At 45.8% G+C, this 19,870-nt stretch overlaps 1 protein-coding gene across 2 annotated transcripts in view; it reads left to right on the forward strand.

The window, feature by feature from the left end:
* The window catches only part of Cttnbp2nl (CTTNBP2 N-terminal like), a 43,294-nt gene extending 24,854 nt beyond the window's left edge, over positions 1 to 18,440 (forward strand). For both annotated transcript variants that reach the window (XM_052179560.1, XM_052179561.1), the window contains exons 4-6: positions 10,947 to 11,177; positions 12,191 to 12,298; positions 14,178 to 18,440. In XM_052179560.1, the coding sequence (XP_052035520.1) occupies positions 10,947 to 11,177; positions 12,191 to 12,298; positions 14,178 to 15,656 (1,818 nt within the window). In that variant the 3' untranslated portion in view covers positions 15,657 to 18,440. The remainder of the gene's footprint in view (positions 1 to 10,946; positions 11,178 to 12,190; positions 12,299 to 14,177) is intronic.
* Positions 18,441 to 19,870: the final 1,430 nt, after the last annotated feature.

Genomic DNA, 19,870 nt, shown 5'->3' on the forward strand with positions numbered 1-19,870 from the left:
TACCTCCAGCTAGTAAGGAATGGTGTGTGTCCTAGGGAATACTGTCCACAGGGTGGTGTGGGGGAACATAAAGCCATACCATGGAAAAATGCTAAGGAGTAGCCTCACAGGGGAAACCTCCCGAAGCCTCTCCATTCCCCTCAGCTGGTTTCCTGAAGATGATAGGACCGCCTACCACCATCTGCAGGGGAACGGGGAGGGGGGGAGTGTTGAGTTAGCGAGGGATGATGCCCTGGCTGGCTGGCGGGAAGGAGCCACTGGAAGGGGAAGGCCTTTTGTATAGAGGAGTGTTCATAAGCTGATGTTTAGAAGAAGCTTGTATTCCTAAAATAAAACATCTGAATTGCATTTCTGAAAACACGGAACCACTAGCTCATAAAGTAATCATGTGGTGCCAGCATTCTGTGAGTGTCCTTCTTGCTGTGAATTGTGTGAGGGATAATTACAGGTGCCAGTGAATTTCCCCTCGGCTGACATCTTCCTGTGAACTCTGGGATCTGTGTGCTGGGGGTGTTATGCCTTGGAGGAGGGGTTCTGTTGGGAAGTGGCACTCCCTTCCAGAAGCGCAGTTGGGACGAACTGCGTACTCTGCACTTTACCGGCTCAGCCTGAAACTAAGACAGATAGAAAAAGGAAGCAGCTTGTTCCTGTTATTTTGACTTCTGTCATTGTGTCTCCTTGAATGTGGTGGCCTCGTGATTTAGGTTTAATCACAGGTTATTTCTAGCAGCTCCTGTAGAAAGAAGCAAGGGAGACTGTGGAAGTTTTAGTTTAAAGTAAAAGCTGTGGTCTGTCAGGTATAGAAATAATTAGATTTATTAGACTAGAGGAAGCCATCTTGTCAGCCTGCTGACAGTGTGTGTAGAAAGGAGACACAGAATGTATTGGGAGATTTTATTTCTTTTCTGGAGACAGGGTTTCTCTGGGTGGCCCTGACTGCCCTGGAATTCACTCTGTAGACCAGGCTGGCCTCGAACTCAGAAATCCACCTGCCTCTGCCTTCCAAGTGCTGGGATTAAAAGCGTGTACCACCACTGCCCTGCTGGGAGTTTTATTAAATGGAAAACATAGGGCTGCCAAGGCTGATGGCTCTCAGCAGGGAAAGACGCTCACTGCCCAGTGACAAGAGTCTGCTGACCCGAGGTGGACGGAATAAACCCACTCACAAAGTTGTCAGCTGGGTCCTTTGGAAGAGCAGCCAGTGCTCTTAACCACTGAGCCATCTCTCCAGCCTCCCATCTTACTTTGTAAACTCCTTTCTTTGGTGTCATTGGCATTCTTGTCTTAATATTTCTCATCATTTTTTTCTTCCCTATGCCTTTTAAATGAAATGCCCTCCATGGCTGTTTAAAATATAATTCTTTGTGATTCCCGTGGTGTATGTTCAGAAGCTGTCCTCGCACCTCTTGTGGCTATACTGTGATGGTGTTGTATCTTGCTAGTTAGACTTGGGCGTAGTTTAGTTTTGTTGGTTATGTTTGGGGCTTTTGTTTATCTTATAAAATTGCATTTATCTATCTGTCTATCTACCTGTCTACCTATCATGTCTGTGTTTGTCTTGGAACTAAAGTTACATGTAAATTGCCTGGTGCATGTGCTGGGACCTCACAGGAAGCGTGCTTAGCCACTGAGCAGCGCAGTGCATTTTTATAAAACCTGTATTCACTTAATATGATTTCTCTTTTCTGGTTTTCTTCACTGGATATTAAAATAATGTAAAAAATCTGTTAATTCTGATAAGCATGGACATTACAAGGATCTTTCTATTTTGTGTGTAAATCCATGGTCCCCTACCTCCATCGAGTGCCAATTCCATGAGGAGCTGGTGCTTAATCTCCTCCAACTCTGGAAGCCCAGTATCCAGCGCCTCTGTAGTTTCACAGCTATGTGTCACATGAAGAATGAGTTGGGACCCTTTAAGTCTTATGTGAGTATTTCATTTCTCAAAAATAGATAGCATTTATTAATGCTGTTTAGAAGGGAGGCATAACTCTAATAAAGTAGTTTCATAACTTCCACTGTTGATAATTCCCATCCAGTCACGTTATTTACATCTCTGGGAACAGCTTGTTCTTCAGACAGGAAGTCATGGCTTGGCATTTGCTTTCATGTCTGTGTAAAGGGTGCAAATGACTGTTCTGTACCTCCCTGTCCACTGGTTGTACTCACGTAATGAAACAAGTTTTCTCATTTTAATTTTTTAAAATAAAAATTATTTGTATGTTATGTATATGTATATGGGTGTTTTCCCTACATATATGTCTGTGCACCACATGCATGCAGTAGCAGTGGAGGCCAGAAGAAGGTGTCAGGTTCTCTGGAACTGGAGTTCCAGGCAGTTTAAGCTGTCACATGGATACTGGGAGTACAGGTCAGGTCCTCTGGAGGAGCAGCCGGTACCCTGAATGGCTGGACCTGCTCTCCAGCCGCCGCCCCATTTCACCTTTCAGTGAACGTTTTGTCTTAGTATCCTTTCTTGTCAAGGTGAGGTGTAGTCACCTGCACCCCTCCCCCAATGGGTAATAATGGGAGCTTGGTATCCGAAGAAAACCAGACACCCACAAGTTCCTCCCGATCCTACCCTCACTCCCAACCCTGAACCTTACAAATTCTAGGCAAGACCTTCTCCCAGGGAGGCTACTCACGCTGCGCAGTATTAAACACCGCAGTATTCTTTGTTCTTACCTTCTAGGTACTTAAAGAAAATATATTTGCCACACTGTCCAGCTGAGGACTTTTATGAGCATCTGTCTGAATTATAGATCCTGACTTTCAGAATGCATATACTTATCCTAGTTCTGTGGGGTCTGTATTTATTGCAGCTTGTTTTCTTTCCTTCCTTCCTTCCTTCCTTCCTTCCTTCCTTCCTTCCTTCCTTCCTTCCTTCCTTCCTTCCTTCCTCCCTTCCTCCCTCCCTCCCTCCCTCCCTTCCTCCCTTTCTCCCTCCCTCCTTCCTTCCTATGGGTGGGGGGATTGTTTGAGACAGGCTTTCACTTTGTAGCTATCTGTCCTGGAACCCTCGTTGTAGACCAGGCTATCCTTAAGCCCTCAGAGATCCTTCTGCATCTGCCTCCCCAGTACTGGGATGAAAGGTTTGCGTTACCACGCCCACCTGGGAATTTATTATTCAGGGTTTGGGAGGATTTTTGTTGTTGTTGTTTTGTTTTTTTGTTTTTTCAAGACAGGGTTTCTCTGTGTAGTCCTGGCTGTCCTGGAACTCACTCTGTAGACCAGGCTGGCCTGGAATTCAGAAATCCTCCTGCCTCTGCCTCCCAAGTGCTGGGACTAAAGGCATGCGCCACTACCGCCCAGCGGGTTTGGGGTTTTTTGTTTTGGACTTTGTTGTTATTATTGTTGTTTGTTTTTGTATCTTTTAGAAAATGTTCACCATCATCTTTTTTCTCTATTTTCCAAATTAACACTACTTTAAATCTTTTATTAAATTTGTTTCAAGTTTATGTGTACACATACGCACAAATAAATCTAAACAGAAAGTTAGTACAAACTAACTTCAGGCTGGAGAGCTAGCTCAGCAGTTAAGAGTGTACACGTGCTGGCCTTCCAGAGGACTCAGGTTCAATTCCCAGCACCCACCTCAGGCAGCTCTCAACTGCCTGTAACTCCAGCTCCAGGGTTTCCTATGCCTCCCAAAACATGTCCTCGTGGGTGCATACACATAATAAAAATAAAAGTAATTTTTTAAAAGTTCTTTGTGTCAGGTGGGGCTCCCCTGGCTGTTGCACACTCCGTCAGCTGTAGCTCTGGAAAAGGAGCTCATTGATGTGACTGAGAAGGAGCCGTCTCTAGGGTGGCTCTGGGAGGGACGGACGGCGGAAGCTGTGCAACTGTGAAATGGGTCCCAACTGTAATGTTTGTTTGTTTGTTTGTTTGTTTGTTTGTTTGTTTTGAAGCAGGCTCTCCTTGTGTGTGTGTATTGTTGGCTGGCATGGAACTCATTAAAACCCACCTGCCTCGGGCTCTCTAGTGCAGGGATTAAAGGTGTGTGCCAGCATGCCTGCTCTAACTGTAATCTGTCTGAACTGACTCCTAAATCATGCACAAGTGCTCACACAGCTTGGCCGAGGTCAGAGGACAACTTTTGGGAGTAGGTTCTTTTCCTCCCAAAAAGGTCCCAGGATCAAACCCAGACTGTCAGTGTCAGTCCACAGCGAGTAAAAGAGCCTACACTCGTTTCCAGTAGAGAGAGGCCTTCAAGTTCAGAGGAGTAGCTTAAGTGCCTGTCACATGGCCTGTGGGTTAGTCCCACTGTAGAGCACTCCAGGAGTTTGGGGTCAAGTGCCTCCCCACCGTACCTATTTCCTGTGATTCATTAAGTCACTGATTTATCTGCCAGAACCCACCCACTTCCAGGGTTGGCCGTTTCCTTCCTATTCCTTAGGAGGTTAAAGTCTGTGTCTTAGAAAACTCCAATCAAATAAACTCTACTTGGCGTTCCTCTAAACATACGTGATGCAGTTTAGAAACCTTTAAACACGCAGCAGCTGCCTGCCCTTGCTGATGTTGTTTGTCCTTAAAAATGTAGCAAGTTTTCTTTCATCTTCTTGAAGACTGAGAACTGTCTCATGTGTTCAAGTCTGCCTCCCTCTGTCACCACCCATATCACAGCATATGCACTACCCAGCAAACATAAAGTACTAAATAAATGCATGCAAAGTTTGTGTGCTCCTGGATATTTTGGTTATGTGGTTTTTTTGTTCCTTTTGTATATTGTATATTTGTTCTATAACCAAATGTTCTAACTGAAGAGGAATGTTGTGCTGGGCATGGTTGGTGGTGCCATCCTGTATTCCTAGCTCTTAGGAGACCAAGGCAGGAGGAGGATCTCAGCTCTAGACCAGCCATATAGCCAGAGCCGTCGTAAGCAAACAAAAGAGTGTTAGGATTAGGTTGGTGGTATGAAAACTCAGCATACTGCTCTGAGGTAATAAGCATGTGGATGTTAGAATCCCTGTTGTTTCTGCTGCTGTTTGGGGACCCAGCAAAATAGTTCAGTGAGTAAAGGTACTTGTTATCAATCCTGATGAACCCAGTTCAGTTCTTAGGGCCCATATGATAAAAAGATATAGAAAACTGACTCCCGCAGGTTGTCCTCTGAGCTCCATACATGCTCTATATGGTATATGAATGAGTACTCACACATGTTCTTGTGTTCACGCTCTTTCTCATACATACATAACAAAATGGAGAGGGTGCTAAATCTGATGGGTACCAGTCAGGACAATGCAATCCTACTGTAGCTGCTGCTGAAACACAGCCTGACCACAGCAGATGCTGGGAAAGATGAGACTTGAATGCTCCCAAGCTACTGATAAGGGGGATAGTGTGATAGACTCACTCTGGAAATTAATGGAGAAATTCTCATGGTTAGACAAACTAGCTGTAATTACAGAAGAAGCATCTGTCTCATCTGCAAACAACTCTTACTCTGTTGTTAATACAGCTTTGTTCATAGAAGAATCCGACTTGGTAGACTCCAACATTTATTCTCAGACAAGAGAGTAAATAAATGCAGTACATTCACATAGTAGCATACAGTGCAGCAGTAATGAGGACAGATTACAGACATGCCTCCTATGGGCGTGAACATCATTATACTGAGAACAGAAAGGACCAGATACAGAAGCATGTAGTCTGCGGACTGTTTCGATGAAGCTGTGGAACAGGCAAGACTAACCTGATGAAAACAAGAAGCCAGCACGGGGATGTCCCTGGGAAGAGGCGGGCTTCTGGTTGGAAAGGGGCACACAATAACTTTCTGTTGAGATTAAGAATATTCTGCCGGGTGTGGTGGCACACGCCTGTGATCCCCCAGCACTCAAAAGGCAGAGGCAGGCGGATTTCTAAGTTCAAGGCCAGCCTGGTCTACAGAGTGAGTTCCAGGACAGCCAGGACTATACAGAGAAACCCTGTCTTCAAAAACCAAAACCAACCAAACAAACAAATATTCTGTGCTTTAACTGGGATATGAGTAACAGGATGTATATGTTTGTATGGTGTCTTCACACGTGGGGACCAGGAGGTTGATCACTCTTCACCTTATTCACCAGGACAGGATCTCTCCCTAAACCTAGGGTTAGCTGGCATCAGCAAGCTTCAGAGACCCCTGTCTCCACACATACACACACAGGCCCATGGGAGGCCACTTCCAGTTTTTTTACATGAGTATTGGGAATTTGGGCCCAGGTCTTCATGCTTGCGCAGAAAGAGCTATTACCTGCTGAGCTGTCCCTCCAGCCCTGAACTGAACTCTGGTGTAGACTTCTTGGCCATTTGGATTTTCGCTTTCCATTTACAGTCAGTGTCTCGCTTTTGGTTTGTTTTGGTTTGGTTTGGTTGTTTTTGATTTTGCTCTTTTGGTTGGTTGATTGGTTGGTTGGTTGGTTACTTAGTTGATTGGTTTTGGTTTTTCAAGACAGTTTCTCTGTGTGACCCTGGCTGTCTTGGAACTTGTACTGTTCACCATACTAGCCCCAAACTCAAAGATCCACCTGCCTTCTGCCTCCCAAGTGCTGGAATTAAATGTATCACAGCCACCACCCAGCTTCAGGGTCTGTTTTTAAGCTTTTGCTGTGATGTAAGGGATGTGTGATCACCTGGAGTTGAAGTCTGACTGCTTACCTAGGAGGTCCTAGAGTCCATGACCCATTCATTCTAATGAGAGATGGGAGTCAGGGGAGCCTTAGGCATGTATCAGCGGAAAGATATAGGAAATCTCTAACTCACTCACTTTTTTTTGTCAACTTAAAACTACTGGGAAAGGTAAAGGGTTTTTTTTGTACTTGTGTACATTGAAATCTCTAATTTATGTTCAGGAATATTCGCCCTTTATCTGTTCTTCTTTCCTATTGAATTCCGGTACACACAGTCTTCCCCACATCAAAAAGGTAAGCGTGTGGATACAGGCCACAGTCCCCAGAGCCTCCTTCCTAGAGGGACAGGATCCATCGGAAGGACAGACATACTCCACATTCCTTTGGAATGTCAAAACCTGTCACAGACTTTGGATTTAGGGTGTTGATACCACTCTTTGTGGCCACACCCACAGCTACTTGGATTAAATGCACTCTCAGTCTGAATAGATTTAGGACACTTTGGCCAAATAATTGCCTTTATAAATATTCTGTGCTGAAGATTACTTTGAAGGGAGTGTTTGAAGTTCATCTTACTTCAAAGGCAGTTGAAATACTTTTTTATTAGGGGGTTTGTGCATGCCACCACACACTTGTAGAAGTTAGAGGACAACTTACAGGAGTTAGCTCTCCCACAGTACAGGTCAAAGATCAAACAAGGTCATTAAGCTTGGCAACAGGTACCTTTATCAGCTAAGCCACTTCTGTGCCGAGTTATTGCTTTGTTTTGCTTTACTTTAAGACAGGATCTCATGTAGCCCAGGTTAGCCCCAAACTTAATATTTAGCTGGAAATGACCTTGATCCACCACCTTCACCTCATAAGCACTGAAAATGTAGACATGCACCACCAAACCCAGTTTTATGCTGTGCTGTGGACGAAACACAGGGAGGCCTCCATGATGCTAGGCGAGCAGCACGCTGCCAACTGAGCTATCCTGCAGTAATTCTTTTCGTTCTTTTTTTTTAAATAATTATTTACTTATTGAGTACAATGTTGCTGTCTTCAGACACTCCAGAATAGAGCGTCAGACCCCATTACAGATGGTTGTGAGCTACCATGTGGTTACTGGGGATTGAACTCAGGACCTCTGGGAGAGCAGTCAGTGCTCTTGACCTCTGAGCCATCTCTCCAGCCCTTAATTCTTCACCTTTAGATTCAGAATCACTTCTCATCCAAAGAATATAGTGACTGATATCCTGCGAGAGTGGGATATGCACACGCATTTCACTAGGAAGGCAGCAAAGGAAACTGCTTTATTTCTTTGTTGGGGGAGGGTGGACTACTTGAAACAAAATCTTCCTGTGTGGCTCATGTGGCCCGGGCCGGCTTGAACCTCCCAGTCTCCTGCCTCGGTCTGAGTGCCTGGCTCACTCTTTTTGAAGGCAGCAATGGTGCAGCTGGAGCTTGGGAGACGAAGCGAGTGGCTCCAGGGCTAGTCTGTGATGGTATTTTAAGCTTTCCCTAGTGATGTGTTTCCTCCAGCCTGTGAAGGGAAAATGAAGGAGTAATCGGTGGCGGGCGTTCTGCTGTTGATAGCACCTCTGTCATCAGCCTGTCTAGCAAGCCAGTAGTTTTCTTTTCTCTGAAATTAAAGACTAACATGTTTTCTGACAATGTAGGAATTTCTATTCAGCTGAAGTTTATATTGTCACTGAGGCAAAAATGCTGAAATAGGAAATTGATTGGTTTTAGCTCTATTACTAAATCTCTCCAAAGCTCAAACCCAAGATAACACCTGGCCCCTCATGTACATTTTTAATAGCTACAAATCATTAAAATATTAATGATATTTTACCCTGTAATGTAATGTTAGTGGCAGCATATCCCATTCCTCGACTGTGGCCAGCCTTAGTGAGCTGCCTCCTAATACCCATGCCCCATGTGGTCCGATCTGGAGTGTTCTAAGGTTGGGCTGCACACCTGAGTTATCAGGTTCTTGATAACCGGAACACTGTACACTGTGGGAAGCCAGCACTTAGGCCACGGCAAATAGAACCTCATGAGATCCCAACTACCCGGCTAGCCCCTCGTCCTACATTCCTGACCATCAGATACCACGTGAGAGAAGATAAGTATTATCTAAGCTGTTGCAGTTGGTGCTTGTTATGTCACAACAGGTAGCCAGCACCCCCCCCCCAGAAAAGTAATTTTCATTAAATTTTAGCATTTAGCTTTGCTTATCACTGTTAGTACAGTTAAACATGTGGCCCATAAATTGGTTGAAAAATGAGTTTCTCCCATTTTTCTGGTGTTTAGTATCATAAATACAGCCTTCGAGTTGACCTTTACTGTGTTTAGTTCTGTGGTGGAATTGCTGTGTGACCAGAGCGTTTTAGAAGTCTGTCCACAGCTCCTTTTCATTTGCAGGTGAAACCGTGTGTTGGTGTGGATTGTAATTAACCCTGCAGGTGACTATGGAATCACTCTGAAGTATCAGAGAAAGCAGACAGCCTAACAACTGTTCTCAGCTAAGGGTACTATCACTTGTGACTCTGATGTTTACTGATCCCACAAGACAATCACCGTGTGGGTCTTTAAAGTCAAGCTTTAGGATTAGTTAACTCTACACTCAAGCCCACAGGCAGCTTCTTGGCAAAACTAACATCCACATCACCAGTTGTTCCATGACCAGAGTCCCAGCTTCTGCTCACCCATCTCAACTCTCCACAGTGTTTTGAAAAGAAAAGGTAATTAACATAATTTTTTTTTTTTTTTTGGTTTTTTTTCGAGACAGGGTTTCTCTGTGTAGCCCTGGCTGTCCTGGAACTCCCTCTGGAGACCAGGCTGGCCTCGAACTCAGAAATCCGCCTGCCTCTGCCTCCCAGAGTGCTGGGATTACAGGTGTGTGCCACCACCACCCGACAACATAAAATTTTAAAAAGACTCCAGCTTATTCTGTCTATGGGCTACAAAACCAATCCCAGTGAGAGTAGCATTCATTTACTACACTAATGCTGCTGACTTGGCTTTATAAGAAGGGCAGGGGCTATAGGAAACTCCAGGAAAGAGGCAAAGTGTGGTGGCTCATGGCTGTCAGTCCAGCCAGAGTCTAAGACCAGCCTCCTTCCCAGCCAAGAGCTTCCTCCATACTCTAGTACACACAGGGGAAAAAAGAAAGAATATCTGCACTTTGAATGTCTGTGTCTACTGTGTAAATAAAACTTTGCCCATCATCTGATCATAGAATGCCTATGGTTCAAACCAGAAATCAGACAGAAAGCCTGTTTGCTTTGAGGCAGGGTCTCACTGGATAGGCCACACTGACCTCAGTTTAGGATCTCCTCATCTCAAGCCTCTTGTGCACGACTTGTGGGCTTGAACCACCATGGCCAGTGTTGAGGTTTTCCATATAGTTTGGTTGTTAGTTGTTTTGAGACAGGGTCTCAGTGTTGCCCAGGCTCGCCTGAGGCTCCCAGAGATCTCCTGCTGCCTCCTGAGTGCTGGAGCATAAAAGCATATGCCTCCATGCCCAGCCTGTGTAGAAACTGCTAACGCCACTCTGTGTACATGCATGAGGTACCTGTTGCTGATATCATGTAATTCCTAAAGCTTTCCTGAGCTGAGGTCAGACAGAAGGAAACTGAAGTATCTTTCCAAACATTTGCTGGTCCTTAGATACCTGGTTGCCAGGTGGATCAGAAAAGACTAAGGAATGCAGAGGGAACCACAGATGGAAATGGGGCTAGAGTTTGCCTAAGGAAGAAGGAGGTTTTTGTGTGTGGCTGTCGCTATATGTGTACCTACCTGCTCTTGACCCATCAACTGTGAAGTCAAGTTCTCTCTGTACAGATCTTAAGGAGTCCTGAATTCTCCTCTGTCCACACTTGCATACCTGCTGGCCCTTGTCTGTCTCTAAGTATATAAAGTGATAAAGTCATCTGCTTAGCACTTTAGGAATGCAAATATCACAGAAGAAAGATAAGATAAATCTGAAGGTCAACACCTACCAACTTGTAGAGGCAGCAGGTTTGCTGCTTCAAGACTTGGGACTTCCAGAGCCCTGCGAGCCTGTTCTGGCTGAATGACTATCTAGCCTCTTTTTTAATGATTTTCTCATTTGCAAAGTAGAGATGATTAGAACTACTTTAAAAGGCTATCAGAGCACCTAGTTAATAAGGCCATGCCAGCTCTGGATAATGTCTAATACTGGATCAGAGTCCTATTACAGCACAGCACCACCCCCGATGTCGCCTGTTTGGTAGTCAGGTTTACGCTAATGCTGCAACCTTTGGTATTGCAGCACATTCCTCTCTTTAATGGTTTTGTCTTTTGTTTGTTTTTTCTTATTCTCAGGCCCAACACAGAGATACTTTCATTGAAGAACGCTATGGAAAATACAACATCAGTGACCCTCTAATGGCTCTCCAGAGAGATTTTGAAACACTGAAGGAGAAAAATGATAGTGAGAAACAGCCAGTGTGCACAAACCCCCTCTCTATCCTCAAGGCAGTGATGAAACAGTGCAAGAACATGCAGGAGCGCATGCTGTCCCAGCTGGCCGCTGCCGAGAGCCGGCACCGCAAGGTAGGCTTGCCGCAGGCAGGCTGCGCTTCAGAAATGCACAGAGGACGTGCCAGCCACCACTGTTCAGGGCATTGGAGGGGCTGGGGAGCTCTTCAGTTACACAGGAGTCCGGCACAGAGGGAAACGGGTTATTGCGCAGGTCCAGACATTACTAAAGAAACACTGAAGCATTCATTCCTTCATCCATGAGGTGTCACTTCAAAATATTTAGTGCTTTTTTTTTTTTTTCAAAATCTCAGTCTTCTAAACTTTAGCGGCAAGCTGGTATTTAACCAACCTTGTAGCTGAACAGAGCACTCTAAAACAGAAGCTCTACCGAATGATACATTTGCATGTTGGATGCTGTGTAGTTTGGGCAGAATACATGGGAAATGTCCATTTCTTCTTGTATTTTCCTGGAAACTGGTGTAGATCCTTCAGCACCAGGATAAATAGAATAGGATAAATGGGCAAGTCGTTAAATTCTTGTGAAAAATCACCAGGTAGGATCCCAATAACTCGCCTTCTGCACATAGGATGAAGTAGGAGTCTTTCCTGGCTGATCTGGGTAGACAGACGTGTGTGTTATTAGTTAAGCATGGCACTGGATGCTCTGTTGAATTTGATCTTTAGTTTCAAGCTTGAGCTTTGGTGCCTCCTGTGACAGCACTGGAAGGAACACCTCAGCCTGTGTGGTGCCACCCACCCCACAGGGCTCGCCCCAGCAGGTCCCTAGTCGTGCCAAACTGCCTGTGATTTCCCAGAATTCTGCTGGTTCTCAAACTTTCCCAAGCCCCACAGCTAATTAGTTTCTCTCTTGTCTCTGTTTGCATTCTTCTGCACATATTTCAACAAAGTAAATATCTTGTTTTCTAGCACATAGCTTACATGTCTTTCTCCCTACTAAGAGCATGTGCCTTGCTGGCCCCGGCTGGATTTCATTTGTTTGCTTATTTAATCTGGAACCCTCAAGTCTTAAGTAGTGTAAGTGTTGAGTTGATATTTGAAAGTTAATACTTTAAGATCCTTCACAGGTGATCCTCGACCTTGAAGAAGAAAGACAGCGGCATGCACAGGACACCGCTGAAGGAGATGACGTCACCTACATGCTGGAGAAGGAGAGGGAGCGACTGACACAGCAGGTAACTGAGGAAGGAGGAGCATGGTGGCATGGGTGGCGTGATGAAGGAGTGACGCATGCATCTTAGGTTTATTTCAGTCTGCAGAATCGCATTGTAAGTCTTTACAGAAAAGATAGAATGTTCATGTTTATCATGTCTATTTCCAAAACGTCTGTTTTTTTAAAAGCATAGGTAACTTGGGGTTGAAAAGATGGCTCAGGGGTTAAGAGCAAGCACTGCTTTTGCAGAGGACCCACGTTTGGTTCCTCACGTCCACATCGGGTATCTCACACCTGCTGTAACTCCAACTTAGATGATCTGACGCCCTCCTCCTGTCTACAGTAACATCTGCGTCACATACGCATAGCCCACACCCACAAGGACACATAATTTGAAAAATAAAACTACTGTCAGTCATAGAACATCCTTTAGAGGTCTCTGATTTCAGGCTTTTTTGTTGTTGCACGACCTGCACTAACAGCATAGCCTGTCACGAACCAGTATGCCTGAAACAAAGTGTTACGGTTTGGTCTTGCTTGTATTTTAATGCTAATATTGGGCCCCCAAGATCTGGTTGTCCCAGAAGTGAGACAAGTCTGCACGTAGGCCCAAGTGACACTGTGCTCTTGCCCCAGGTTGTTTCTGATTGGTGAATAAAGATGCTCGCCAATAGCTGGGCAGGGTTTACAGTTCCCAGGCTTGGGTATGGGAGGAGACCCGCAAAAAAGAGAAGAAGCAGCAGGACGGTGGTGGCGCACGCCTGTAATCCCAGCACTTGGGAGGCAGAAGCAGGTGGATTTCTGAGTTCGAGGCCAGTCTGGCCTACAGAGTGAGTTCCAGGACAGCCAGGGCTACACAGAGAAACCCTGTCTCGAGAAAAGGGGGAGGGGGGGGAGAAGAGAAGAGAAAAGAAGAAAAGAAAAGAGAAAAGAAAACGTGGCTCTGAAGGCTGGCCAAGTGGAGTTGAGAGCAGCCCAGATGAACCGTCGGAGTTATCAATAGGACAGTAGATTCTAATGGCACAGAGGGGAGCTATCTGCCCAGCTTTTGTGCTGGTTAAGCCTTATTGTAAATATGTAGGTTGTGTGTCTTTTATCTGGGAACTGACTGATAAAGGCAGGGTAGAACCCCAGCCTGGGATTAAATAATTTCCACAATGCAGAGATCACCGGACAGGAACCAGCTGTTTGTTTACTCTTTACTGCACAGCACTGCCGCAGTGCTCGCTGTGTAGGTCAGGGCAGCCTTGACTCACACTCTTGAATTTTTTATTTTTAAGTATGATCATGGCTCACTGAAGGGATTCCCCACTTATCAATGTGTCTCTAATTGATGTCAGACAATAAAGCAAACTACATTTGCGTAGACCCAAGGATGTGCTCCACACCTCCTGTTCTGCCAGTTGGAAGGAGGATTTCCAGCTCAAAGGGAGTCTCAGAGTAAGGCTGTCTAATGAGGACAACCAGAGTAGGGTTTCAGTGCTGCTGGTTAGGTTCGTTACTTTCTTGTAAGATCAGACAGAATGATTGCTGCAACTTTAAGTTTGATTTTCAGCAGCATCCATGCCCAGACCCAGCTTGCATGGTGTTCTGTTACTTGTTTTGGCTGATTCGATGGCCGTTCCGCATACCTAAAGCACAATGGTGCATCATATTCCCGCTGTTCACCCTGAGGCAGTTAGGAAATCAAGTGCCTCCCAAGTCATCAAGAAAAGATTAAATCATAGTGTGTGTGGTTCTGTGTGGGGTGTTCTCATCCTTCAAAAATACTAATTAACCTGAGCCCGATGGCATACAAACTAATACTGTGCACCAGAGAGGGCGCTCTGCGTGATTGCAATCATCAGTACATCTGTTTTCCTTCTCTAATCAAGAGGTGTGGTGGCATTTTTTTTTTCTAGTTGGAATTTGAAAAGTCCCAAGTGAAAAAGTTTGAAAAAGAACAAAAGAAGCTGTCCAGTCAGCTGGAAGAGGAGCGCTCCCGCCACAAGCAGCTCTCCTCCATGCTGGTGCTGGAGTGCAGGAAGGCCACCAGCAAGGCAGCCGAGGAGGAGCAGAGGGCTGCGGAGCTGAGCCTGAAACTGGAGAAGGAGAAGAGCCGGGCGAGCAAGCTAGAGGAAGAGTTGGCAGCCGAGAGGAAGCGAGGCCTGCAGACAGAGGCCCAGGTGGAGAAGCAGTTGTCTGAGTTTGATATCGAAAGGGAGCAGCTGAGAGCCAAACTGAACCGAGAGGAGAACCGGACCCGCGCCCTGAAGGAGGAAATGGAGAGCTTGAAGAAGCTTGTGAAAGACCTCGAGGCGGCCCAGCAGCGCAGCGCCACCAGTGAGCAGGGCAGGGAGCCAGTGACCACGTCCAGAGGCACAGCCACCGAGCCTCCCATGCGAGCGTCTGTGTTCAGCCAAACAGAGAGTGTTCAGACAGACAGAAGCCACGGGAGCGTCCTAAGCAAGCTGACAGACACTGGTCTTCCAGGCCCCGCCACCGCTACTTACTCATATGCAAAAGCTAATGGCCACTGTGACCCAGAGATACAGGCTACCAGGGAGTTGACCTCAGACAGCAGTACAGAAAACCAAGGGCCTCCACGGGAGAAATCTGCAGTATCGGCCCAGGAGAAACCAATGGAGAATGGTGGGTGTCCTGCAGGAACTGAGACTCCAGTCCCAATGCCCAGTCACCTCCCTTCCAGTGGCAGCTCACTGTCCCCCAGCAGCACTGCCTCTTCCTCTCTGACGTCATCTCCTTGCTCTTCACCAGTTCTAACCAAGCGTCTCTTGGGGTCATCAGTCAGCAGCCCGGGCTACCAGTCTTCCTACCAAGTAGGGATCAACCAGCGCTTCCATGCAGCTCGGCACAAATTTCAGTCCCAGGCAGATCAGGACCAGCAAGCCAGCGGTCTCCAGAGCCCTCCATCCAGGGACCTGTCCCCTACCCTGTTAGACAACTCTGCTGCCAAGCAGCTGGCCCGAAACACAGTCACTCAGGTGCTCTCCAGATTCACTAACCAAGGGCCAATTAAGCCAGTCTCTCCCAACAGTTCTCCCTTTGGGACAGACTACCGAAATCTGGCCAGCACTGCCAACCCAAGAGGTGACACCAGCCATTCACCTACTCCAGGGAAAGTGTCCAGCCCTCTGAGCCCCCTCTCTCCAGGAATCAAGTCCCCAACCATCCCCAGAGCTGAGAGAGGAAACCCTCCACCAATCCCACCCAAAAAGCCTGGCCTCACCCCTTCGCAATCTGCCACCACTCCAGTGACCAAGACTCATTCCCAGGCCTCCTCCTTGACCACCACAGAAGACCTTGCCAGCAGCTGCCCTCCTGGTGCCGTGGTGGCCAATGGCAAAGATGTTGAGATCCTTTTGCCGACCAGCAGCTAGTCCCCAGGAGTGAGTCTCCACATTTGACATTCCGTCCGACTTTGTCCAAGAGTTCAGAATTAAACCCTGGAGTCAGATCATGTTATTTATTTGATAGTAGCTACAGCCATCTGTATAATACATTCAGTGTATTTACCTTTTTGTATTTTTTTAAGTAGAAATTGAGTCCTTTGGATTTTTATGACTCACCTCTTTGTACTAAGCTAGAAGGGGACCTCATAGACATGGAACATCTCCAGCTCACCAGCCACCAGCACACTGCAGTGGGAACGCTGACTGAGGACCAGGCAGGGTCAACTGTCAGTTTGGGAGCTAGAATTACTCAGCACTCATTTCAAATTATGCAGAAGCGGTTCGCGCAGATTTTTATTCCAGATGAACATGTTTTAAAAGTGCCTGAAACCGACTGCCACAAGAATGTGATTCTGCGGCAGAAACAAAAAGACAGAGCATTTCTTGCAGCAAATGAGATCCTCTGTGAATCTGAATGTCAAAAACCAACACTGCTTTTAATCCTCTCTGACTGTTTAATGCCAGCTTTGTGTTCTGGACCAAAGGTTTGCATAAGTAGGGTGGAAATCCTTCTGAAGGGCAGGAACTCTGTCAGGCTGAGCTCTGTAAAGCCCTTGAGAAACCCTCCAGAGCACTTAGCAGTTGGGGTGCTGATTTTCTTGTGCTTTTGAAAAATTAAGTCATTCTCAGTTTCCTGCATCAGTTCTTGAATAGTGAGATCACATCTCCATTCAAAACCACCCTCAAGCATCGGCCGTGGGAACTTCTGATTCTGGTTGCTTTTACTTGAATAGGAAATGACATAATGAACTCTTTATTCTGTGATCAAAAAGCAATAACTTAAAAGTCACTCTTTGTAATATTGTAAGTCAGAATTATACAGATTTTACCAAATTGTTACATTTATTCTCCATGCTGCCAGCACTTCTATCTATGGAACCAAATTAACTTTAACCCAAATGGAAGTATACCTACATCTGTATAGATACATGCCCCTTTACATGTTCAACATTCTCACACTCAAGCACATAAGTACTAGTGTGATTGTACCTCTGGAGTTTGCAGTGTAGCATAAAGTAGAATTGCATGTTAAGATTACCTACCAAAGCAATTAGATGTGACTTGGAGCCAGTCAGTCAGCAGAGGCATCCATTTAAAATGGAAGTGGACAATCCCAAAGGAAGCTCACATTGTCCGTGGCCTAGGAAAGCATCAAGTAGTCCTAGTGCCACAGAACTCAGCTAGCAGAGTGAGTGAGTGAGGCAGCACAGTCCCTCAAGCGCTAGCCACTCGGGAGTAGAGGGGGCTCTAGCAAGCCACAGCATCCCAGCCCCATGTGATAGGGCCACCCCTTTGAGCCCCCAGCTCCTGCCGTGCAAAAACTGCAGATCAAGGTTACCAATCCTCTAAACTTTCATGGAATTGAGATTCCCACAAAAAGATCTCATTCAAAACATTTCTGTTTTTTAAATACCAGGAACTAATTTTAAGTGTTTTTCAACACCGCTGATTAGACAAACATGGCTGCAGCTGACTGTAGCTTGCAAGCTACAGTCCTTCCTAGGACCTGTGCTGTTTCCCTTGTAGTGAGTTTGTTTAGACAGAAACCCCCAGACTTCTTCACTGGGTCAGCTACATCTGATCAAGTCCACAGAACAGAACAGTCTTGTTCTTGGCAAGCAGAACTCCTGACAGACCAGCTTAGGACACTGGTTACACAGTTTTGTATCAAGAGTAGGAGAGAGGAAGGCCTTGGTGTCTTTACCTACATTGTTCTGGCCAGCATCTACCCAGAAGCCCCTGGCCTGCTGTAGCCATTTATTGGGAAGGAGTATGAGTGATCATATGTTTGCAAAATCAAAGTATTCAGTGGACCCATCCAGATAACTCACAAGGAATTAGACATTTTTCTTCTTGAACCACAGAGCTGAAAACATGTCTCCCTAATAATTTAGTTAATAACTTTTAGTTACATTTTTATTAACCCTTTGAGTCAGTGGGCAAGAGACAGGTGGTTAAATTCTTGGTGGGCAAGTCAACAACAGAGTATACTGTTGACTCTGCAGCTTACAGTGTAAGGTAAAGGCATGGCACGTGAAAGTGTGGCTGATGTCCTAGGGTGTCTACTGAAATGATGGAGGCGTGTGACACTGTCCAGAGCAATCCTGCATTGAGTTTATTCCTGTTGCAGAGCCAAAACGGACCAATGATGATCAAAAGCTAAACCTTCTCAGCAGGCGAGACTGTAGTGCCTGAGTGTTCTTACCTCTCTTGCTTTAAGTGGTAATCTTAAAAGTTGCATTGTGCTCTTCCTCTGTTTGGAGATATATATAGAGAGAGATAGAGAGAGAGAAAGAAATGCTATAAGAAAGTTTATTTCTTAGGGGGTGCACTGAATAATATTTCTTTTACAGTATAATACATGGGTGGGATATGCAAAAGAATGTGTATTTTTGCTAGGTCCTATCTTCTGAGATAATAAGCACAATCCTGATATGGATCCAATAACTCAGCTAGATATTATAGATTAGTATTTCAGTTTGCAGTAGATTGTGAGTGTGTGTGCTAAGTAAAAGTTCCATGATTCACAATTTGGGTATTAACCATGTCAAAGAAGCTGTTACTGGTCAGCAGAATCTAATGATGTGCTAGGTGTAACACAAGCATCAACTAGTCATTAACATTTGTAAGACCAAGTGTACCATGCAGAAGTCTTCATTTTTATAGCAGACTGCATTAAAACAAGTTAAACCACAACTGTGTGGGAGAACAGTCTTGTCTTGGGCTTGTTTTATTAGAAGGGGAGTGTGCGATATAAGGAGCACTTGATGGAGGGTTTGAAAAACTCGGCCTCCGTGATGGCGTCCAGGTTAGAACTCCCAGACAATTAAGACATTGGCTTTCTTGTGAAGCATAGAGCTGGGGCTAGAGCTTCCAATAATCTAGTCCTTAATAACTTGTAATGTGCTTTTACTCACTGGGAATTTCACACATGCATGCAGATATAGATAGGGACATCCACTAGAGCATGGTCTGCCTGCCAGAGGCTACCACCTATGGAAAACTGTCACCACTTCCTCGCTAATAGCCCTCGACTGCCATTCCCACTCAGCTAGGGGCAGGAACTTGGGAGGCCATGCTGCCGTCTGGCTGCCTTGATCTCGTGCAGGCAGCAGCAGCAGCAGCTCCTGTGAGTTCATGAGGACACTGGTCCAGGAGACAGTCTTGTCGCCATCCTTCCTAACCTCTGGCTCATAGACACTTTCCTCCCCTTCTATGTTGTTCCCTAAGCCTTGGGAGAAGGGCAGTACAGATGTCCCACTGAGCGCTCTGCTTGGCCATATTCACTGTCCTCTCACTGGTTGTCAGTCCCTGTGAGAACCACTGACCCCACACAGACAATCTTCTCTGAGAAGGACTGAAAGCTGCATTACTCTGTATGCATACAGCAATACACAATATAGCAATACAGCACGTTAGCGCTGTGTCCTCTTAGCAGATCACCCCTAGGGCCTATGAGCTCCCCGGCCATGGGTTCTTGGCCAGATTTACAGTACCTTGCATGGAATTTTCTCCTGGGAAGACAGTTCCTAAATTCAGTCAGAAAGCAGTAGTTGCCGCTCTTAACATTTTTGCCACTGATGTACCGTGGGCATATCTTGCTGGATCAGTTACTAATAATTTTACAACCCTTTGGGGGTTCTGGGCCTTTTGAAAATCTTAGAAAAGCTATTTACTGTAGTCTCAGAAAAGCAGATGTGCCTATATGCAAAAGTCGGTTTCCCTGGAACCAGACCAGAAGCCACCAGTGACTCATGGGTTCCAGCTTCAGTGCCTCATCTTGCCTTACCCTTCCATTTCACAATGACTAATGCTTCCCTTAAGTTTACTAGTCCATGCCTTTGCCGCTACTCCATGTTTGCAATAGTAAGTTGTAGCCAGACGAAAGTACTTGAAAACCCTTTGATGTACAAAAGATGTTCAAACAGTGTGGATGTTTACGTATCTTAAGTAAGCTCAACAATGACCCAGTCAGCAAACACTAGCTACATCCAGCTTCCCATGACAGCCTCTGGCAACTGCTGCCTGTGCTCACTCTCGCTCTCTCTCCCTCTCTCTCCCTCTCTCGCTCTCTCTCCCTCCCCCCCCTCTCTCTCTCTCACACACACACACACACACACACACACACTGTGTGGGGAAGG

This window comes from Apodemus sylvaticus, chromosome 4, assembly GCF_947179515.1.
Source record: "Apodemus sylvaticus chromosome 4, mApoSyl1.1, whole genome shotgun sequence".
NCBI classification, from domain to species: domain Eukaryota; kingdom Metazoa; phylum Chordata; class Mammalia; order Rodentia; family Muridae; genus Apodemus; species Apodemus sylvaticus.